Genomic DNA, 24,570 nt, shown 5'->3' with positions numbered 1-24,570 from the left:
ATTTTTAACATACCTCTAATACATGTATATTCATTTATTTATTAAAGTATACACTTACATTATACACATATGGGAATTATAAAGGTAACTTTATTCAAAACTATATAGTGAAAACACACTCCAAAAGTAGAAAATTTAAAACAATGAGATAAAAACATAAAAGAAGTCAGAATTTTCTCTTCCCACACCCTGGCAATTCATCTTGCATGCTCACTTTAGGAACTACTGCTACATAGACCATGGGGAGACTGCAAACTTTTGGGCAGGGGTGGGGCCTGATGAAATGAGTGTTTGGGGGATGGTACACTTGGCAAAGGATTGCAGGGGGCCAGTAATAATACTACTCACACCTACCACTTCCCTCCCCAGCACTACTATGTGCCTAAGCATTCTGTTGTAGGAACTCTCTATATACTGTTCTAAGCTTTCTCTATGCAGTATTCTGTTTACCCCTCCCAACAACCCCGTGAGACAGGTATTCTTACCAGCCCCATCTTACTGACAGGGAGAAGGTTCTAGGAGTGGGAGAGGGGACAAGCAAAGTCACAGGAGTAAGTGAAAAGGGAAGGAAGGCAGGAAGCCACTACAGTGTCACAAGCCTAAGAGGCATCAGCTAAAGCCAAGGTTGAAGTTGTTGCAGGGGGGTAAGAATTTGCAAGGCTTGGCACCCCATTTGACGTAAGAGAAAGGGAACGGGAGGAGATACACAGCACTCTGAGATTTCTGGATTTCAAGGTTAGTGGGAAGGTGGGGGTGTGCCATTAAAATATAAAAAGGCGCAGAGGGTGCTAGATCAGGGGTTCCATTGACAGGAGTCATGCGTTACCAAATGATTTAAATCACTTGGGGCCCTGTGCAAACATCTTATCAAACAGTCAAATACAAATAAAGGGGGAGTGAATGAGGAGAAAGAAAATGAGGTGCAAAGCCCTGGGTGCTCTGGGATCAGAGAAGACACAAAAGTGGGGGTGGATGGGGAATGGTCGGGGAGCCAGCTTCCTTCACCAGCCAGAGGGCTGCCCAGGATGCTGGTAGGGGCAGGTGCTGCAGCCACAGCAACGGGCACAGTGAGAAGCTGCTTCAGCAGTATCTGGGTCCTCAGGGGAAGAGGTATTTCTACGCTGTTCTGGGAAAAGGGGTCCTGAAGGTGATAAGAAGATAGATTACAGTGTGATATAAGGAACATCCATATTTTCCTAACATAATCTGTCCCAGAAGGAAACAGAATGCCATTGAAGATATCAAAATGGAGCTATAGCAAATAGAGGTAGATGTTGTAAAAAGAATCCCACGGGTCAGGCAGAAAAAAGGCCACGCAACCTCTTTAGTCCCTCCCACCTCAAATGCTTCTGGAGTACACACACACACACACACACACACACACACACACACACACACACACACACGAGGAGGCCTCTCTGCACCTATGAGTTATATTTATTATATAATGTATCCGTTTACAAACACTTGTTACTCTCTGGGTTAGTAATTCTAAGTCCTTGGAGTGTAAGAACCTTATTTCTATAACCCATCCTTTGTTCTGCCATGTGGACAGAGACTTTATAAAAAGACACTTGATAAAAACCAAGAACTTGGAACACCGAACTAACGGCCCGAGAGTCACCAAGCTTAGTCTTCCCGTGCAAGGAGGAGGAGAGGGGAGAGCTCAGAGGACAGGGGTCGGACACAGGCACACCAGGCTGCTTCCCCCACGCAGATGTGCTATCCTGCTCTTCCTCGAGGCTTCCACACCCCTTCCCTCCGCCCCCGCTGTCTCCTCTACCCCTGAGCCCATTCACCTAGTCAACTTGTATTCATTCACTCTTCAACTCTGCTCAGTCCTCAACCCAGATCAGACTCTTCTGTGCGACAATCTCAGAGAACCATGTTCCTCATCTTGGGAGAACTTGTCTCAGTTTATAACTGTATGCTCATTAGGAGGACTGTTGATTAAAGTCTGTCTCGTCCTCCAGAGAATCAGCTCTGTGATAGCAGGGACTGTTTCTGCCCATCCCTGTATCCTAGAAAAATGCCCACCACAGAGTAGATGCTCAATAAAGTATTTGTTGCTGGAATGAACAAATGAACAATGTAACCATCTCTTCCTACCTACTTCGTACTCCCAACTACTAAACTTTATCATTTGCTGGCTCCATAATCTTAAGCAAATTACTCAACGTCTGAAAAATGGAAAAATAACACCTTCCTTGTAGGGCTGCTGCAAGGATACTTTTTCATACAGTGCATGACACATAATAGTAAATGTTAGCCACTATTACTACTATACTCCCAAACTGAACACCACGGCCTTACCAAGGATTTCCATCGTTCCACCCCCAATTTCTACCAATTTGTCAAATCTTCTCTGCCAGCTGCCAACTACCGACATGTTAGGTAAGTCTTAGTTGAGTCATCATCTTTATCTTACTGATAAAGAAGAGGAAGAACACTGAAGCCTTCACCATTGGATTTGGGGATTTTTGTAAGATACAAGCATAGTATATGGCACATCGCATCACACAACACAAATAAATTTAAACCAGGGGGTAAAAAGGAAGAGAGTGGAAGAGAGCAACGGAAAAGAGATGAAGCAAGGTGAGCTGGAGAAGATAAGAAGCTTTAACCAGAGGCTCAGAAGACCTGGATCCTAATCCTGGCTTCTCTCCAAGGCTACGTGATCTTGAACACATCCCTTCCCTCCAGGGGCCCTATTTTTCCCATCCATACAACAAGAGGACTGGGATCGATGACCTCTGAGACACCTTCTTGGTCTAAACTTTAATAATGATGTCTAAAAATCCTCAGGGTCAAAATGAGTGGTGTACAAGTTAATTTTCTTGGCACCTTTTGAATATTTAGTCTGACCAGTGTCCTTGAATAAAACATCCACTCTAATATCAAAGATCACTAATATGATTAACAATTTTTATTGAATTCTAGTTGATTTACAATGCTGTGCCAATCTCTGCTGTACAGCAAAGTGACTCAGTTTTACATATATATGCTTTTTTTTTTAACTGAAGTACAGTTGATTTACAATGTTATGGTTACCAATTTTAAAATTTGGGAACTTGGTTGTATATCTTGTTTGTTTGTTTGTTTTTGTAAAATTTCCCAAGTCTCCAAAGTTGTATCATGAATAATATCACATAACAAAAGGTCTGGAATTTTTTTAAGTTAATACAGGAATAAAATTTCCAAACATGAGATGTCCAACTAAAAAGAAGAGAAGAAGCAGCCTGCAAAGAGATTGAATAAAAACATAAGGGCCTGGGGAGAATTATTTATTGAGAGTCGACTCTGTGTAAAACTCTATTTTAGGCACTGCCATGAAGTTATATAATTTAATCAACACTGAATGATTAGTGTGAATTCCATTTTACAGAAAAAGAAACAGGTCACAGAGGTTAAATGACCTGCTCAAGATCACAGAGCTTGGAAGTGGCAAAGCTGCAATAATGATGATGATAATAACAATAACTAATGTTTTGAGAGCACTGACTTCATGCCAAACTCTTTACATGGATTGTCCCGTTTAGTCCACAAAAACACCCCGTGAGAAGGCATTATTATAATCCTCACATTACAGGGGAGGAAACTGAAGCATAGAGGGAGGTAAAGTCTCAAGCTCAGAGCCTCCAGCTGCCCCCAGTCGGTGCCCCCAGTCACTGCCCTGCAGGGGGCCCACCAGTCCGTGTGACCCCAGCTCCACTTTCCATTGGCCCACACTGCCTCTTTAAAAGTGGACAGTCCCAAGGACTTCTGGAGGTTGTTCAGAGTCACAGGGACACCTGTGTGGGCTAGGGGCACAAAGACAGCCCGGCCAGATCACTAAGGGAGCATCACCCTCGGCCTATACAGCAAAGATCAGAGTCCTAAGACGTGCCAGGCACTCCACACGGCTGCTCCATTTTCACCACTCACTTTATTAGCTGTCAAATCAGGGGCACTGGCGAGAGAAGTCCAGGCAGACTGCACCTGAGGAGCCCCTGGACCAGCTGTAGGACTGTCTGTATCACGCAGGATGGGGGCTTCCCAGACAAAAGCAGGGAGGACTGGCTGCTTCTTCAAACCTGGGGAGGGCATCTCAGGAAGCCCTGGTCCTAGATTGTTTGTGTATTTGGCTCCCTCGCCCTCCACAAGCCCCTCCCTCCAAGCACCTCGGTTCTCTTAGCGCTGGGTGACTGCCCCTTTGCCAAGGGCCTGCTCCACTTCCTCCCTCCCAGGCCTCAGGGTTGTGCTGTGCCCCAGCCTGCACTGCTGGTCGGCCTGCTTGTTCCACCCACAGAATTCCTTCTCATCCTCGGGGCCTGGCTCAAAAGCCACTGCCTCCCTGAAGTATTCTATTATCCCCTAGTCAGAATAGGCCGTCCGTTCCTTAGGAGCCACTGGCATGGTGCTTGTACCCCTGTTCTAACTACTATTCTATGCCACCAAATATAAGCTCATTTGATGACATGTCTTACGTTGCCCACTGTCTTAGTCAAGGTTCTCCAGAGAAACAGAACCAGTAGGTTCTATAGAGCAAGATTTATTATAAGGAATTGGCTCACATGATTATGGAGGCTGGCAAGTCCAAAACCTGCAGAGCCGATGTCCAAGTTCAAATGCTGTCAGGCAGGAGAATCCTCTCTTACTCAGAAAAGGGTCAGCTTTTGTTCTATTCAGGTCTTCAACTGATTGAATGGGGCGCACCCACATTAGGGAGGGCAATCTGCTTTACTCAGTCTACTGATGTAAATGTTAATCTCCAAAAACACCCTCACAGAAACACGCAGAACAACATTTACTAAATATCTGGGCACCCGTGGCCAGTCAAGGTGACACATAAAATTAACCATCATATCCACTGAGGGGTAGAGAACAGTGATCCTTCCTTATGTTGTCTGTATTCCTCACAGCACCTAGCATAGGGCCTGACCCAGAGCAGGTGCTCAGTGTTTGCTGGAAGGAAAAAGAGTCACAGGCATTGCTCTTACCACAAATTTTTATGTGCCACCAAGGATGTCAGAGACCATCCCCTCCAACTACCCAAAGAGAATACAAAACTAAGGAAAACAAATGACTCTTCACACAGACGACTCCGAAACAGAGCCAGGCACTCTCAATATTCAACAAATAGTTACTGAGTACTTTCTATAGGCCAGGTGCTGTCCCAGGTGCCAGGGGCCACAACAGCGAATGAAACAGACAAAACTCCCTTCCTTGGCGAAGCTTACATTCTAGCAGGGGGAAGACAGACAATGGACAAAAATCACATAAAACATATCCCCTGGCAAACGACTTCTAGTGCTATAAAGACAAAGTAGGAAAAGGAGACAGGAAGAGCTGGGGAGGAAGGTGGAGGCCCAGGACAGGTGCCCAGCTCTCCACTTCCTGTCCAGGGCTTTTTGTCTATAGCACACCACATTTCTTAAAGGAAGAAACTTAAATTGAAGAGCCCTCACCCTACTCCTGAAGGGACAGTGAGACTTGTTCTAACTACCTCTCAGGACTATGATGAAAAGGGAGACAATAAACATGAAAGCACTTTATAAACTCTAAATAGAGGTGCTGGAAATATCATGACTATCACTCTTTCTCTAAAGCCAGTTTGCAAAGAACCATCATGAGAGGCTGGACCGTGAGCCCCTGACCTGAGGGGCTCTGGCCCCTGCTCTGGCCCAGTGCTTGGGCTTCCTGCTCCTCCAAGAGCCCAGCAGCACATCAGGCTGCCAGTCACACCTAGCAGTCACTTGGCACCCAGAGAAAAAACATCCCTGATTGAGGCCGGTGCCTCTGCAGATGTTTCCCAACTCATTTCACATTCCAACTCCCAAGCTTCTTCGCACACTTTTAGACTCTTATTAATAACACTTTAAAATGTAGATTGCTGCCTAATCTTAGCTGCGTAATTAAAAAAATAATCTTGCTTCTCTCCCTCCCGGCAAGAAAGGAAACCATACCCCAGGGCCTCTGCAGCTAAGAATCACACCCTGCAGAAAAGCTAGCAGGAGGCTGCAGGTGGGGGTGGGGAGGACGGCGGGAGGGAATTGGGGGAGTTGAAGCCAAGAAGCAAGTCTAATCCTTGATTTTGGAGAAAATGAAAACGAGGCTGAAGGAGGCGAGGGGTTTGCCCGAGGACACACAATGTATTTTGGCAAAGCCAGAACCCGAATCCCAGTTTCCTGCTTCCCAGGAACCTCTGTCCACTGCTTCGTGGGGGGAGGAGAGGAAGAAGGCAGATGTGAAGTCCTTGAAGAGTAGGAACCTGTACTTGTGTCATTCTCCGTGAGCACTGCTCACTGCACAAGGAGAAACAGCTACAGGTCTCAGATGTTCAAGATGATTATGGGAACAAGGCTCAAAATTCTTGACATTCAGTTCAGACTCACAGACCACCAGAGCAGGAAGGGACCTCAGAGTACTCTAACCCTACCGTCTGCTTCTGCTTCAGCTGGGAAAAGTGCAGCCCAGTAAGGAAAGTAACTGACTTACACAAGGTAAGGTAGCAGTGGGTTAGAAGCAAAGCAAGACTAGAACCCAGGTCACCCTGACTTCTAGCACATTCTACTCACAGCTTCTTAGAAAAATATGTCAACCTCTCAAAGCTTCAACTGCCACCTGCATTAGCTAATTACCAAAGGCCTCCTGGGCTCCTTGGCATAAAAGAGCAGAGACAGGCAAGGTCCACACGGCTCCTCACTGCCTGCTTCTCTAGCATGGCTTCTTGGAAGGCCCAAGAGCAGGGTAATGGAAAGACACACATCTCTACCCCCATCGCCTCAGGGTTCTCCTCTCCCCACCTAGTCCTGGACTTTGCCTTCAATTGCTGTCTCTTGCAAAAGATCATCAGCAGTTTCCATCTCTGTGAAGTTACAAAAAAAGAAGAAAAAAGGCCAAGCACTGAGCCCAGCTGTTGGTGAAGCTGCGTTTTCCACTGATGACTATGACTCACAGTGCCCGAGCTGGAGGCTGGAGCTGGGAATGAGACTTGGGTGATTGGGCACAGCCAAGGGAAAGCCGCAGTTCCTAAGCACGCCTGGGCCTGCAGAGATGCGCTGCCTGAGTCCCTTGGGTAAAGTCCCAGCACCTGGCTGTGGGCACACAGCGCCCCCTGCAGACCATCCTGAGGTCCAGCAGGACCAGGAGCAGGGCCAGTGCATTCTGCAAAGCTCACCATGGTATCCAAGCTGTCATGTTAGGAAACCAGGGTCCCACCTCCAAAACCCCAAGAGATCCCCCAATACTCTTTGCATCCTTGGCTTCCAAAGAGAAACTGGCTGTTAGTTAACGGAAGGCCCAGATTAAGATCTTCAAGCAGGGAGACAGAGGTTGCCCCCATCCTTGGGTGGGCAAATAATTCACCCAGGGGTAGGAGCAAGGAGGGGAGGGAGCCTGTCCCGGATGCCAGTTTGTGGTCAACCAGTGAGAATGTCTTGGGACATGACTCTGGATGGTGCCTCTCAAATTTCCTCTAACCCCACCCCTGGGAACTGTCCCAAGTTCTTCAGGAGAGTTGAGTATAAAAGACCTATTGGGGCCTTAAGAGAGCTGCACTCACAGATGGGGGGAACTCTCCCACCCCCACCTGTAAGGACCCTGCGAGAGCGAGAACAGAGCAGCAGGACAAGGTCAGGAGGAGCCTGTGGAATTGACGCCCACCCACTGTCAGTGGTCTGGGGACTTGCCACTTGCCTCAAGCAGTGGCAGTAAGGGGCACCACCAGAAGAGGCCATAAGGAGAACCTGTTATGATCAAGCACCCATCAGGAAAGGGAAGATAATCAGACCTGGAGTCCCAGTAATTTCAGTGAAAGGGGCCCTGCAGGTTACATTCAAATTGCTCATCTGGAGGTCCAAGGCCTCGTGGTGTGAAGGGCCATCAGGCCAGATCCACAGTGAGACAGCCTGTATTTCCTTCCCTTCCACATCTGATCTCTCTCCCACTCTGCTCCCGGATCCCATCTGTCCCTCAGGCCCCAGAAAAAACACACTTTACCAGCACCCCACCCACCAAGAAATTCCACCAATGCGACCTTCTATAAAAACCTGACTGGGTTTAAGATGACCTCCGAGGCATTCACGTTGAGTCCCACTAGAGATGGTGAGCCTTCCCTGGAGAGGCTGACTTTTCCATGGCCAGGGACTGGGAAAGGCATCTGCTACACAGGATTTTTCATTTCATAGGATCAGCTCCAACCAAATCAGCAAAGCACTGTTACTATGGACCATCTGCCAGGACCCGGAAACAGCCCTGTTACATAAAGGGGCTGGTGTAATGAAATTTATTAAACTGGATTCTTCCTTCCTCCATAAAGGAGACGAAGCAATTACAGTCTCTCTTAGGAGAGGCACTGCAGGGCAGTGGAGGAGCCCTGGGCTAGAGACCCCTGGGTTCTAATCCTGGCCCTGCCTCCATTAGCTATGGGACCGTCTCCCTGGGCTTCTGGTTCCTCAAATTTCAAATAAGGATGAGACGGTCCCTTCCAGCATTAAAAGTCCATGACTTCTTCTTGTTTTCACCAAAATGGCAAACAAAGTAAGCATACTTTGATATTAATTTTGTACTGTAGAGTTAATTTTCTGAAGAAGAGCAGTGCCTTCATACTTGCAGGCTAAAGGAGAAAAGTGCTAAGCGGAGCCCCCGACCCAGGGGCTGGCTGGAGGAAGATACACAGAGGAGGAACCAGAGGTTAGTACCTTCTATCACCCAGGCAGGAAAGGCCCAAGCGCATCACAGAGAGCTCTCTGGGAAGCAGTACAGTATTGCCAATGATCCCATTCGTGCACACAGTACTTTGCATGCACAAAGTGCTCTCACATCCAGGATCTTACTTGATCCTCACAATGTCCTCTGGTAGACAAGGTGACACTGCTGACCCCATTTCACTCTGAGCAAGGTAAGGCCAAGTAACTAGGCGGGCTGAGTCCATGTCTCTCAAGCTCTCTGCAGTTTCCTCACACGTAAAATCGGGAAGGAGCCTTGCTCGGCAAACTTTGTGTAAGGATTAAAGAGATGATTTTGCAAATCCCTGGCAGAACGTCTGGCACACAAGTGCGTCCTTGGTAAACATGAACAACCCTTCCCCACACCCTCCATCTCCTCGGGGAGGTGTGGGAGAAACCCTGAAGCTGCTCATCTTCAGGCCCTTATGAAACGCTTCAAGACGGAAGGAAACGCAACCTTCCCTGTGGCCTGAGACAGCTCCCCAGAGGGTGGACCAGTGAGCCAGGTAACTCCAGTCCCTACCAGTCTCGGCCTTTCTAATGGTTGCCCAGGTCATGGGGGAGAGGGTCCTCCTGGGAATCCAGAGTACCTCAAAATCAGCCACAGAGAGACCTGAGTAGAAAGCAGCCTGTAAGAGCTGCCCCGAGGCAGGGCCCCCCCTCCCTTGTTCAAATATATCACCTCTACCCCGAAACCTTCAGCTGCTCCTTGCACTGCTCACAGAATAAAGCCTGAATAAGGACCCATGCCTGTTATTCTTGAGGGATTCCAGTCCCTTCCGATCCTCTCTGGCACCATGTTAAGCAAACCACGCCAGGGTGCACTTCCCACTTCTATACCTTTGTTTCCAGGATTCCTTCTGCCTGGAATGCCCTGCCCTCACCTCAGCTATTCAATAAATATTTGTTGAATAATAGAGTGAAGGCATTAAGGAAGGAATGTGTGAATGAGTGAATGACATGAAATATACCCCCACTGAGGCAGCCAAATTAGGGATTATGATTCTCGTTTAACAGATGAGGAAATTCAGGCCCAGAGAGGTTACTGACTTGCCTAAGATCACACAGCCAACAAGCAGCCAAATTAGAACTTGAACCTGGCTCTTCAGGGCTCTTTTGGCTACCTCAGGCTTCCTCCTAAGGTAAAAAGTCACACTTAGATTAGGAAAAAGCTGATCCAAGATTCCTTAAAATGGGCCGCTTTCATCTTGGCACACGTCCGAGAGCACTTTAAGGCACTGGCTGTCACTATGATTATTGAGAGTTCCCGTGAGACAGGCAAGGTCCCCTGAGAAAGGGCAAGCACAGTGCCATCTGTCAAGAACCTAAAAATGATGGCACAATTACAGGCCGGTCACTTAATGCTCACTTTTAGAGAGCTCCTGGAACAAATCAATCCCCACCAGGAAAGAGGAGGAGGGTTCTTTGAATGGAAACTCAGCCCTCTTGCCAGGGACCTCCGAGCCCTTACCAGAACCACCCTGTGAACTCGCAGCATGGCCGGTGCTCCAACCCCCTGCCCCAGGGACAGATGGGGCAGCCGAGACCCCACAACCCTAGGGCACCAGGCATCACTGTCAGCCTCAGGGAGCTGAAGCTCTCTCTGCCCTGGACCTCTCCAAGAAGGTGGGAAGAGGGCAGGGCCACAGGCCGATCTCCTGAGTACAGCCACTGAAAACGGCATCGCTCCCACATCCGAAAACTGCAGCCACTCCATGCAGCTAACCCTCATGGAGCCCTTCTTCTATACCAGGGGAGATCCAAGGGGGATGAAACAGACCAAGTCCCTAACCCGTGGGGCTCGCACCTGGTGAGGGGAGAACGACGACAAAAGAGTAAACAAACAATGATACTGTAGTTTCAGGCAGTGAAAACTGCTCTGGTGGAAAATAAAGCTGGGCGCGGAGTCGAGTGGGTCCGAGACAGGTGGAGGTAGTCACTTTCAGTGGGGTGCACAGCGAGGGCCTCTATGGGAGGCCCTCTATGGGCAGAGTGATGGGAATGTGGCAGTCGCTACATGGGTGGGGCTCAGGGAGACCAGCACTCCTGGCAGAGGGAACTGCTGTGGTCCAGATGCAGAGAGGAAAGGTAATTGACCTCTTCTCAGAAGGCCTTCTACCGCCAGACACCACCCCCGAACCTGCTCCACAAATACCTGCCCTTTACTGCTTCACAGGCCTCCTCCCCGCAGCAGCCCACCACAAGCTTTCTCCACAGAAGAGAGAAACATATGTGTTCCTCCCTGCCCTCCAGTCTGGGAGTCGCTTGCTACATTTCCAGTGCGGTTGCTTTGAGGGGAGGTGGCATGAGGAAGTGAAATGAGTCTGACCTTTGACATCAAACAGAGCATGGTTCGAGTGTCTACTTGGTTAACTAGCTGTGTTACTTTAGACAAGCCACTCAGCCTCTCTGAGCCTCAATTTCCTCACCTGGACTGCAGGGGAAATGAACCCTACCTCAGAGAGTTATGAGAGTACGTAAGTGGCAGCACCTGGCAGAGCACCCGGTACACAGTAAGTGCTTGGCAAAGATTGGTTCCCTGCCCTACTCTGACCCCCTTGGAAATTAAAAAAAAAATTTTTTTTGTTCAACCAACTGTGCTAACTTACTGCAATGTACCTCTGGCAAGGCCCATCTGTTGGGTGTGGGGACTCCGAGATGACCCTTGACGAAGAGGAGGGCCCTGAACCAGAGGACAACTGGGTAGACGGGAGGGGAGCAGAAAAGACAAAGGACACCATCCTTACTGCAGGTGGGAGGGTGGAGATCATTAGGACCAGACGCTCAAAGAAACCACAATCAAGGCAGACAGTTAACTACTGTCCCCTTCCCTTCCCACCTCCAGCTCACTGGCCCAGGGCCCAGGCTCTTGCCTCCTGACTCCTCCTGTGGGGCAGCCAGCTAGAGGCCAAACCCATCTCAGTTCTTCTAACAAGCGAGGAGATTAACTCACAGGGAGACCTTAGGTAACCTCCTTCCTTCTCTGGGCCTGGTAGTGACCTCTGGGGTCCTTTCAGCTCTGACCTTGCTAATTCTGACTCTGGATGCTGGCCATACCGGCCTCACCCGTAAGGCTATCTGCCTGCCCACTGCTGCCATCTGGTGGCTCTCCAGGCCCAGCTGCACTCGGCTTTGGCCAGGCTCTCTGCAAGCCCCTTATTCGAGCGCACCTACTTCAAAGGGTGAATCTTGCTTCTGCTGCAGCTGGACACACACTGCACTCCTCTGGACCACAGATCAATGGGTATTTGTTGCCAAACACGAAAACCAAAAATAACCCCAGAACTTCATCTCTCTAGCAGAGATGACACAGCTGCAGCTGAGAGCCTGACCTCCCTGCCCAAACAGAGGAAGTAACCTGCCCAAGGTCGCACAGCTGCCTGGCTCCCAGACCAGCGCCCAATTCTGCTTTACCACAATGCTTAGGGCTGGTGGGCACCCTGGAAACCAAAAGTACAGTCAGCCCAGGGTCAAGTAAACAAAACCTTTGGAAGGTGGGAATCAAACTGTCAGGATTCCTTGCAAACCTCAAGAAATGGTAAGATAAGACATGTGAATATGTGAGCAGTCCCTGCAGAAATTCACTGGAAATAACAAACTGGAGGTGGCCAGGGTACCTCCTGACCTTGGAGGGCATCATTCACGAGGGCGCCTGCAGGTCTTCTGTAAACCAGTCTCCAAGCACCACCACAGCCTGGATCCTAGGCTAGGCAGACCGCCAGAGGGCGACAGAGGGTGAGGAAAACACACATGTAGCATCAATGGGTTTGCATGGGCTTCCCCCACCAGACACTGCTCCTCAGGGTCGAGTTCTATCTTTTCTTCTCTATCTCCAGGCCTCTTGGCACCTGGCCAGAGGAGCTGGGTAAACCTGTATACAGGCAGATCCCTCAGATTCCTGCACAACCATGGGAACTGTCCACGCTCTGTGGATTCAACTGATCACACTCTTGGCTCTGTCTGCAGCCTTCTTCTAAACCCTGTAGTACAGACCCTGAAAAAAATACTGTGTGACTTCAAGTAGGTCACTTGCCTTTTCTGGACTCTATTATCTCACATCTGCATAACTGAGTTCTGCTGGATGATCTTCAAAGTCCTTTTAAATCTAAAATTCTAGAATTTGAAACCAAACTGAGGCAAATCAAAGCCACTCTTCACCTGCTGAGCAAATAGGACAGTGAGAAAGGGGGAAGTAGCCAAACAATGCTTCCCTCTAGTGGTGTAACACTGTCACTACACCCTCTCAGCTCGGCCCTATAACTCAACTCCACTCCATCCTACCCTGAACTCTGAACCGGAGAAAGCATCTTACAGCTAGGCAGCTAAGCGCAGGTACAGCGGAGCGAGACAGAAAGAAAGGACGCCAGGCTCAAGGAACCAATGAGGCCTCTGAGCTGGTTCCACAACAGTGGAGAAATTCTCCATCTTTAGGAATGAGTGTATCTTGGAGCTCAAAGGACCTTTTGTGACCTCCAATTCCCCTCTCCAGATGAGGAAACCAAGGCTCAGGGATGTTCAGAAGGGACTTGCCTGAGGTCACAAAGCTGACTCATGACTGAGCCAAAAATAGATCCCCGCTTTCCTGCCTCCTTCAGCCTCTTGCCTCTTTTCCATGCAAACTCCCAGATGAGGTCCATGGAAGTGATGTGTCAAGGGCGTATATATACACAGGAATACACCAGCAAAGAGGCCAGTTCCCTGCACTGAGAAAGTTTATTCATTAACTCTTATGGGGGATATAATCAGACTGCAAATTACATATTCAGCATAGAAAATATAAAAGAAAATAAAATTCACTCATAATCCCACCAATCAGAGATAATACTCTGCCATATTTCCTCCTGGTCTTTCTAGGTAAACATTCTTTTTGGAAAAAAAAAAAATTAGAAGTTGTAGTGTAGTACCTTATTGTAACCTACTCTTTTTACTTACCTTATCATGAGCACATTCCTCTGTCATTAAATATCCTCCTAAAACATTCTATTTAGGGGCTATATATTCCAACATACCATATATTCCAAATTTGTACCATAATTTATTTAACCAGTTCCCCCTACAATTTCATTTGTTTCCATGTATTTGTTTTTGTCATTATAAATTAGGCTGCAATGAATGGTATTATACTTAATCTCCCAATGCACCCATAATAATTTCCTTAGGCCCGTTTTACTTTTTTTTATAGGATGAAATTTCAGAGCTGGAATGGCCTTTGGATATCATTATGTCCACAACCTCCTATTGTCCAGATGGGAAGAAGGGGACCAGAGAGTTCTGTGTCTTGCCAGAGGACAAAGAAAGCAACAGAACCAAGTCCCAAACTCTCCACCCATTAAAATGGGACCTTCCCAAAGGATTTCACACCCTTTCCTGACTACCCTCTCCCACACTGACTTCCCCTTCCCCTGAAACCCTAGAGCCTTCAGAGTCTAGGCCACTCCTCTGGCTCTGCCATATTTTTTCATTCTTCGACTAAATATTTCTTTTGTTCATCCAACTATAAACTTCCTGAAGGTAGTTCTGGATTTTATGTTTCCTTGTAGTCTGTAGCATAGTGCTATATGTATCTAGGTAAGCATTCCACAGATACCTTCTGAAGGATCAAGGATAACTAGGAATTTTCTTCCTTACTGCTTGGGAGAATCACTGGTAAAAGCTGGAAAAAAATGTTTCTTTGAAAAGCAAAAGTTTAGTTCATGGGTTAGAGCATTCTGAGATACATACTACTTGGACTCAGAGTAGCAGGCTTGGGGACAAAAGACCAGGTTGAAGTTTTAACTCTGCCCAACTATGTGAACCAAGGCAGTGCAGTTAACCAATTAGGGACTTGTCTGGAAAGCAAGGATAATAACACCCATCTTGCCACCTTCAGATGAGAAAATGGAGATGAAAGCACTTTACAGTGATGAAAGTGGTCCGCAAGAGCTATGGCTGCTATTGTATTATCATAAATGGAAATGTGGCTGCCTCTGTGAATCCTGGGATGGCCTCCAGACCCACGCTCCTGGAGCACCATCTCGTAATTTCTACTCCGCACACAACTCCATTAAGGGAATCTCTGGCTACACGTTTCAGGTAAGAATTAGTGTTTTCTTGAAGCAGAATTTCACATACAGAAGGAACTATTACTCCTGGTTCAAGTCGCTGGGTGTGAGCAGTTAAGCCATCCACATTTCCTCCTCATCTCTGGAGAGAAAGTGACAAGGCGGAAAGAGCACTAGACCGAGGCCATGAGACCCGAGTTTTGTCCTCCCTCCTTCCCTCACGCTCTGTGCTTCCCCCTCTTCAGTCCTCAGTTTCTCCATCTCTAAGCTGAGGGGGTCAGGCCAGACGAGCTCTAAGTTCTCATCCATTCCTGACATTCTAAGGATTCTAGTATAAAAATTAATGGCTTAATAAAAAGAAATGAAATTGAGTTATTTGTAGTGAGGTGGATGGACCCAGAGTCTGTCATACAGAGTGAAGTAAGTCAGAAAGAGAAAAACAAATACCGTATGCTAACACATATACATGGAATCTAAAAAAAAATGGTTTTGAAGAACCTAGGGGCAGGACAGGAATAAAGATGCAGACGTAGAGAATGGACCTGAGGACATGGGGAGGGGGAAGGGTAAGCTGGGACGAAGTGAGAGAGTGGCATGGACATATATACACTACCAAACGTAAAATAGAGAGCTAGTGGGAAGCAGCCGCATAGCACAGGGAGATCTCAATGCTGACATAAAGGCACTGTCTTGCCTCTTTGCTTCAGTTTTCTCATTTGCCAAGTAAGGAAGTTTCTCTTTCCATTTCTGATTCTCTAAAACTTATAAGACTTTAGGACTTTTTAAGGTGACACTGAAGAGAGTGAAGAATGTCAGGAACTCTGTATTGGGGCCCACTTTTTCAATCCATAGCCTCTGTGAGACCACAAGGCTACTTTGCGATACTGCGTGGCCCAGGGAAAGCATCCAGCATCCCCAAGGCAACCGGGCTGTAAACATTCTGACCAACCCCATGTTAAGGTTTGGATCATGTGTAAATCATTCCCCTTGAAATTCTAATAAATCACCAGCAACCAGCACTTAGCATTTGTAAGCATTGATCTTTCTGCACTGGCCAGGAGAGTCCTGAATCAACCTGTTACTGATCCAGAGACATTCAGATCCAGGCCTACGGAGACCTCTGCTGGAAAGAGAAGATATGGGACATCTGACCTCCTGATCGCTCCAGAGTTTCAAAGGGCAGAGGAAGCCACCGTATACTGAACTGACATGAGCCCTGTCCTGTGCTGGATGCTGGAAGCTGGAAGCTTTGATACACCATCTCATTTAATCCTCATCCAAGGTCAGCAATATTTCCCCATTTTCCTAACGAAGAAATAAGCTCAGAGAAATGAGGCTTATTCATTTGTCCAGCATGCACTGAGTACCTACCTCGGATGTGCCAAGTACTTTGCTAAGCACAGAGGACACGATGCTGAGCAAAACAGACATGGCTCTTTCCCAGATGGAGCTTACAGTCTAGTGGGATGGGAATTAGTTAAAGAACCCTGTAGAAAATAGCGCAGGACTTCCCTGGTGGTGCAGTGGTTAAGAATCCACTTGGGGCTTCCCTGGTGGCACAGTGGTTGAGAGTCCGCCTGCCGATCCAGGGGACACGGGTTCGTGCCCCGGTCCGGGAAGATCCCACATGCCGTGGAGCGGCTGGGCCCGTGAGCCACGGCCATTGAGCCTGCGCATCCAAAGCCTGTGCTCCGCAACGGGAGAGGCCACAACAGTGAGAGGCCCACATACCGCAAAAAAAAAATAAGAAGAAGAATCCACCTGTTGAGACTTCCCTGGTGGCGCAATGGTTAGGAATTCGCCTGCCAGTGAGGGGGACACGGGTTCAATCCCTGGTCCGGGAATATCCCATGTGCCGCGGAGCAGCTAGGTCCATGTGCCACAACTACTGAGCCTGCACGCCACAACTACTGAAGCCTGTGAGCCCTAGAGCCCACGTGCCACAACTACTGAGTCTGAGCACCTAGAGCCTGTGCTCTGCAACAAGAGAAGCCACTGCAATGAGAAGCCCGTGCACCGCAATGAGAAGCCCGCACACCACGATGAAAGGTAGCTCCCACTCACCGCAACTAGAGAAAGACCACTCGGCAACTAAGACCCAACGCAGCCAAAAATAAATTTAAAAAAAAAAAAAGAAGTAGTAATGTGTTTAAAAAAAAAAGAATCCGCCTGCCAATGCAGGGAACATGGGTTCGAGCCCTGGTCCAGGAAGATCCCATGTGCCGCAGAGCAACTAAGCCTGTGCGCCACAACTACTGAGCCTGCGCTCTAGAGCCCGCGAGCCGCAACTACTGAAGCCTGTGCACCTAAAGCCTGTGCTCCACAACAAGAGAAGCCACCACAATGAGAAGGCCACGCACCGCAACAAAAAGTAGCCCCTGCTCGCTGCGACTAGAGAAAGCCCGTGCGCAGCAACGAAGACCCAAGGCAGCCAAAAATAAATAATTAATTAATTTTTAAAAAAAGAAAATAGCACAAAGGAGAGGCTGTAGTGCCCTAAGAGATAAAAGGGAAAAGTGATGAGTCAGGGATGTCAAGGGAAGGCCTCCCTGAGGAGGTGATGACTAAGTTGAGGTCTAGGGGAAAACAAAAAAAGGACGTAACTAAGTCAAAATGAAGAAGGAGAGCAGGGTAAGTGTGGCAAATAGAGGGAACATCAGCTGCAAAAGCACTATAGTGGGAAATCCAGGATCCATTCCAGGTACCAAGGCCAGAGTAGAGGTCAGCCAGAGATCAAGAGCTAGCTCAGTTAGAAACAGGGCTGGAAAGGCAGGCAGAGGGCAGACCACGCAGTGCCTGGTGACCACTAAGGACTATGTCTTTATTGTAAGAGCAATGGGAAGCCACTGGAATGTGACACATGGGTTTGAAAAGGTCTTCCAACTGAGGCATGGAGAACAGACTGGGGGGAGAGGGAGCGATGTGGGAAGCTGAGGACACCAGGCAGAGGCCACTGCAGGATCCAGCAAGAAGGTGACAGTGGCCTGCACCACGGTGGTGATGGAGAGGAACTGGCACAATCAGGAGGCTGGCAGAGCTGAGTCACACCTCGGCCTGTCTGACTTCAAAGCCACGCTTCTCTCTACCTTGCCATCTATTCATTCGTTCAGCAATTAGTTACAAATCATCTACTGTGTGCCGGGCCTGTGCTGGGGATATAGCCGTGAACAACACAGACACTGCTCTCGTGGAATTTACAGTCTAGACATTAAACAAATAAGAATGCAAGTGGATGTATACAATTCATTTTGTAGGAAGAATACAGTGTCGTAGTATGTATACAATCCATTGAAGGAAGAATAGTGTGATCAGAGATTTTAACAGGAAAAATTACCTGTAAGGCCATGATGATCTTATATTGATAATATAAAAGAGCTACGTGCTGGCTGCATGTAAGTGAAAGACCTCAGGAAACTTTGCCCGTCAGACCTGGCCAGTTCATGAGCCCTGAGGGGAGAAGCTGGTGTGTCTCAAGCCCTGCACAGACCCTGCCGAAATAGAAGCCTTTCTAAAAGCAACTGCTAACTCCTTAATGTACTCACACATCCCAAGCATGGGCACCCCCTGTACAGGTATGTGCAGCATTTTACAGTTAGTTAGGATCTTTCACACAGATTCATTCATTTGAAACTCACAGCAGCTGTCTGTAGAATGGAGGTAGGTTTTAATACCCTGCATGAGAGAGGAGGAAATTGAGGCCTAGACAGGTGAAGTGACTCAACTAAGGTCACCCAGCTAAGAAGGCACACAGATCCACCACCCAGTTCTCACTAGAAGCACTTTGGGCCAGGAACTCATGAATCTCAGAGGAGACAGCTGCAGGTCACCGAGCCTGGATAAAGTCACACAGGAGTCCCATGAAGCTCCCGAGAACAATGATCGGGGACATTAAGCAGCTTGGGAAAGGTTTCTTGAATGCAGCTCCACCAGTCTGAGACACAGGTACCTTGCCAGCTTTCCCAGATTAGAACAGGTTCTCTTGGACTCTTTCCAAGTGCCTCTAATGGAGAAAAGTATTTTTCCATCACAAGCACTGTAGGTAGGCACCAGACTCCTGAAGAAGGAGGACAGAGACTGCATCCCAGATTCCCACATAGACGAACTAAAGTAATCTTGATATCATGTGAACTGCCCTCGCTAAGCACCTACCACTGGGGATGGCAGTCTTGGGCAGCATTTCTTGATCATGGTACCACTAACATTTGGGGCTGGGTATTTCTGTGTCGGGCGGGGGGGGCTGCCCTTGCATTGTAGGACATTTAGCAGCATCCCTGGCCTCTACCAACTAGATGCCAGTAGCACGCCCACCCCCAGTTGTGACAACCAAATATGGCTCCAGACACTGCAAATGTCCCCCAAGGAACAAAGTTGGTGTAGGGATTATGAGAAGGGAGAAAGCACAGTCTACTCCCCGTCTCCATCCTAACCCAGCCCAGCCCAGCCCACCTTACTGGACGGATCTATGGTCACTGCACATAAGCTGTTTTTAATCAATAATACACCCCTAATGTCTTCCAGAACGAGACTGGGGGCAGCCTCTGTGCTGATGTGGCTGCAGGTAGGTCCCAGGAACAATTCTCCACTGGAGCTTATGAAAACAACTAGAGTCAAATAACTCCTTGGCCCAATAATGAGCTGATTTGACCCTGTGAGCAAATCTCGTTCCCATTAAAATGAGCAACTGGGTCTGATTAAACTGGAAGCCCTGGCTGTTTCTTCTCAATGACACCACGCCAGGGCAAAGGCTTCCACAGCTACTAGGAGGAGGGCAAAACTGGTGAACCAAACAGCAGGAGACTCTCTTCTACCCAAAACTCAGCGCAACAGCCAGGACGCTCAAACATCCCAGCTTTTAACCACTCTGGACTCAGGAGAAAGGGGAAAATAACAAAGTGCATAAACAAGAGATCTGAATTAACAAGTTAATCAAACAGCTGAAACATTACCCAAAGATCACGCTCTCAAGTGGAGGTGGAGACCTGAAGCTGAGCCCCAGAGCAGCTGGGGTGACTCAGACAGTGTCAGGGACATAGGTTCCAACCTCCCACTCTGAGTGCTGGGCTGTTGGCCCAGACGTGGAAATCAGCATGAGTTACAGTGCTGCAAAGCTAGAATCAAAGCAGCAACATCTTTATGTCTTTCATTAGTCAGCTGCCTAACCAGTTAACGGATTTACTGACAGACTCAACTAAACCCACTATGGTTTGGTAGTAAGTGTATTTTACTGCACTGCAATTCTTTGAAGACTGACTAAGCATGAAACGCCTACCTGTTAACACCCAGTGACTCAGACTACTGCTAGTGTCTGTGCCATTCCTGCACACTGACTTAGCTCCACTGCTGCACTGAAATCTGATAACAGGTCTGTCTCCCGTAGTGACAGTGGGCTCCCTGAGGGCAGGATTAGGATCTAGTACAAGGCATGGTACATAAACAGATCCTCACCATCTGTATGATGGACAGATGGATGATAAAGTCTTCTGTTTCTGTACTCTTAGACTTAAGCCTGTCCACACATTGCAGTGGGAAGGCACGGCCCACATCTTTTCTGTTTCTTCAAGGCTTAGAACACTGCTCAAAAGGTTTACAATAAACAAGAACCGATTTGGTTGGACTCTTGAATCCAAAGAGACAAACTGAAGCCTTCTGATCATGGACCAGCGAGTCCAAGGAAAGAAGAAATCCTCGCAGTCTACCCTGCCTCCTATGCATTTGAATATGTTTAGTCTCTTTTAACTAGAAACAGTTTAATGTAAGCAAAGAATACTTTCTCTGCTAGGCACTGGAGATACAGACGTGAGCAAGATGAATACCGTGCCTCCTATCACAGAGCTCACTGTCTGGAGGAGAAGAGAGAGAGTAACAATTATACAAATAAGCGGCTATTATGCTCAGGGTCTCTTTAAGAAAAATTTCTGTCGATGGTCCCAATCTTCAAGCAGTCTGGACTTCTTTGAGGAAAGTCATGATTTTCCTCCAAATGAATGACATCATTAGAGCATCCTCTGAAGCGGTAAATATGGAACGTTTATTATACACCTTTGTTATATAGGCCTCTGTACCAAAACAATCTTAAAAAAAATTTTAAGAACCAATTAAAAGCACCATGGATATAAATACTCATAAGTCTATGTGTTCAAACGTGTAGTATGTGTGACTTACCCAGGATAACTGAAGCTGACCTGAAAACCTACAAAAGTATTGGATTAAGTCACCAGGCATTTGAGAGTCTACAGATCTGTGTGTCACTAACGAGCAGGCCAAGAGCAGGCAAGAGGACTCCTGAGAACCCCTGAAGTTCAGAAGGCCTTGACACGATAATGGTTCTTAAGAATTACAAACTGCTGGTCTGGGAAACTGTGTCAGTCAGCAAGAGCTCTAGGAAGGCTGGGAAGAAGGGGGGCCATGAAAAAACAAACCCCGAGAACAGTGTCAGGAATATGAAGACCAGGCAAGGAGAACTGCCCTAAGATGAGAAATCAACGAAGATATTATCAAGAAAAGATAAAGACGCCAAAAGCTGGATGGCATGGCCTGGTAAGGTAACATCTGAAGGAGTATGTGGGATGCTTGAATCAATGTACAAAGTTTGTTAGGGTTAATAAAAATTTAAATCAAAATACCATGCCAGCTATGACTCAAAGTAATGCTTTTGCCTCCATCTTAAAATATTTAACTTAATAGTTTCTGACACCTTTAATTTAGACTCAAGTGAAAATGCAAATACAGTCATCCCTTTAGCTATGACAAGGCAAAGACTCCCCAACCACCTGGACAAATTTCTAGGTGATGTTTGTTGCAGTGGGTTCCTTCACAAAACCTCATGGACTCTTAGGGCCAGAAGGAGTTAACCTAAGCCAGCTTTGCCTTTTTGCGTGTAAACCTGTGATCCAGAGAGGAAAAGCCATATATCTGGCTGATTGCAGAACTAGATCCCAGGTCCTTCCCTTCCCAACCCTTAAAGCATTTCATCAGTAAGAACCAAACTACCTAATCCCAAGCATTCATAGCTACTTAGACAGCTGTCCCCCAGCTGCTCCTCCCAACCACAAGCTCTCTGCCACTCTCACCTGTCTGAGCAACTAGGTGTGTCCACCCATTCCAGACAGCAGCGATCTTTTCATTCTGAAAACAATGTGCTTCTATCTTCTGGGGCACAGGAAGGAAAGCAGCATGGGAAGCCAGTTGCCCATGCTTGTTGCTTCCCCAAACAAACAGCTCTCCTGCATCTTAAACAAACAAAAGGGGGACAAAAGAGGTGAAGGAACATTAGTCCAAAATGATGGAAAATAACCTGTTTGAAAAAAAAAAAGTGGTTAAAAGAAGTTGTATTACTCTTAATCCTACAATGTTGAATAGAGCAAAACAAGATACCAAATTCATGTATAGCATAATTATACACAAGATTTTTTTAAATAGGAAAAAAGGCCAAATGGTCTTAGCAGTTTGTCAAGGAATAGGAATGTGAGTTTATTTTTTCATTAATTCATTCAGCCAAATATTTGTTCAACATCTACCATGTGCAAGACATATGTTTCTCTATTTTCTACATTTTTAAAATAAACGCTTGCATTACCTTTTGTTAGGAAAAATATATATTCGCTTTTTTAAATAACAGGTTAAAAGATGAATTGTTTAAAGCTTAAACTTTATAAACATAAGATGATTTCACTACATGCCCTGTCCAGAAGAAAATATAATGTTATCATATCACATCCACATAGCATTTAAGCTCATTTGAACCTCACAATAATCCTGTGATATAAGCAGGAATGCGACTGACTGACACTGTGATTTAATAGAAAAAGAACAATTTCAGAGTCAAGTGATTCTGGCTTCTATTCTTGGATCTGCTAACTAGCTACTGACCTTGGACAAACCACTTCCTCTCCAAGCCTTAGTTTCACCAGCTGAAGACTGGAGGGGAGGGCGGTTGGTCAAGAAGGGCAGACGATATAACTGATGACACTGTTAACAGGAGAGACTTGTGGGTGACGGCAGCAAACCAGAGGGCACATGCTTGTCCAAAAGGCATTCACATTCAACAAATGTTTAACTGGAAGTCAAACAAAATGGGGCCATAGACCATAATTTGGCTTATAAATCTACAGTTTGTGACTCCTTGGATGATTTCTAAGCACTTTCCCAACCCTAACATTCCAAGGTTCTACACTGCACAGTAAGCACATGGCACACACATGTGGCTACTGAACACTTGAAATGTGGCTAGTCCAAATGAGACATGTTGAAGACAAACAAAGCACAATGGATCGTAAAGACGTAGTGCAAAAAAAACCCAAAAGGAGTGTGCCTCATTAATAAGTTTCATACTGATTACATATTGAAATAATATTTTGGATATACTGGGTTAAGTAAAATAAATTATTAAAATTAATTCACCTTTTTCTTTTTACTTTTTGCAATACGGCTCACATTGTATTTCTCCTAGACAGCACTCTTCTAGAAGATAAATTAACCAAGGCTCGGAGATGTTAAGTGACTTCCAAGATCACATAGCTAATAAGGGATCAAGTGGGACCAGAAGCCAGGTTTTTTGCTTCCACAGCATTCTGTGACCTCCCAGTAAAGGTTTACAGTATTGCTTGCCCTGAGGCAGTCTGGTGTATTCTCCAAAACTGATCAGAAGCCAAACAGTATCATTAAAGGATATTAGACCAAGATTCAGGCTTCAAGTCCCAAATCTGCTACTGGATCACTCTGACACGGGGCACATCACTTCACATTCTGGGTCTCTGTTTCATAGAGCCTGAGGGTCTATAAATCAGTGGAGCCTTTTTGTCACCCAGGTGACCTTGCAGCACTGACATTCTGCAGTGCTATACAACGAATTTGGTATATTTCGTGCCTAGAGAGAGGGCAACCTCCCTGGACCTCACCAGGGTGTATGAAGTATGAGGATCCTTTACAAGAGGGCAGAGGACCCCTCAGCAAAGCTTCAACCCATTAAATGGAGTGCTTACCACTGACAATAAGCCTGTGTCTGTAATAAGCCTTCATTTATCTTAGTAAGTCTAAACCATCTTTTTTGCAAAGACGAACTGTCTTCCACAGTAATGGAATGCGGATCATTACACTGTTGCATCAGCAGGCAAAACTAAATTCTGCTGCAATGTCAAATAGTTACATAATCTACAACTCCAGAGAGAAGGTCTAAAGAACATTGAACAAAATCCAATGTGTAACAGCTTGAACTAGACCAGGAAAGACGGATATTAATCTTGACCCTTTTTAATTCACTTTCACAATATCCAAAACCAATTCACTTTGTGAATATACTTTAAAAATCACTAAACTGCACATTTAAAGGAGTGAATTTCATATATGAATTATATCACAATAAAAAATCCAACATCTATGTTTTAAAAACACCATAGTAAAAATGCTCCACATATGAAATAAAAAATAGCTTTACTGATTACAAGAGTTTTTAAGAAATCGATGTTAGCAAGCAACTAGAAGAATCTCTAGGTTTACAAAATACCAACCATTTCAAATGAATTAGAACAGGGTAGAAATCTCTCAGGACTTCCCTGGTGGTCCAGTGGTTAAGACTCCGTGCTCCCAACGCAGGGGGCATGGGTTTGATCCCTGGTCAGAGAAGATCCCACATGCCGCGTGGCATGGCCGAAAAAAAAAAAAAAAAAAAGAAACCTCTCTTAGTCTGTTCTTATTCTCAGAAAAGAATGCCTTCCTCCAATGCTAGTGAGGACTGTGGGGGATGAACTAGTCACTTCTTGTCCTGGGGCCCTCTGCCCCCCTCCCCATAAAAGGAGAGGTGGGACCACATGCCGAGAGGAGTC

General features: G+C 46.6%; 1 protein-coding gene across 13 annotated transcripts in view; it reads right to left on the bottom strand.

Moving 5' to 3' along the window:
• SERGEF (secretion regulating guanine nucleotide exchange factor) overlaps positions 1-24,570 on the bottom strand; it is a 237,165-nt gene that overhangs the window by 193,029 nt on the left and 19,566 nt on the right. For all 13 annotated transcript variants that reach the window (XR_010946121.1, XR_010946119.1, XR_010946120.1 and 10 more), the window contains exon 8: positions 21,820-21,978. Coding sequence is in view for 10 of the 13 variants with exons in the window: in XM_067749711.1 (XP_067605812.1) it covers positions 21,820-21,978 (159 nt within the window). In the remaining 3 variants the exon portion in view is untranslated. The remainder of the gene's footprint in view (positions 1-21,819; positions 21,979-24,570) is intronic.

The sequence above is a fragment of the Pseudorca crassidens genome, chromosome 9 (genome assembly GCF_039906515.1).
Source record: "Pseudorca crassidens isolate mPseCra1 chromosome 9, mPseCra1.hap1, whole genome shotgun sequence".
In the NCBI taxonomy this organism is placed as follows: domain Eukaryota; kingdom Metazoa; phylum Chordata; class Mammalia; order Artiodactyla; family Delphinidae; genus Pseudorca; species Pseudorca crassidens.
The sequence above is the reverse complement of the archived record's forward strand: the minus strand, read 5'-3'. Positions and strand labels throughout refer to the sequence as shown.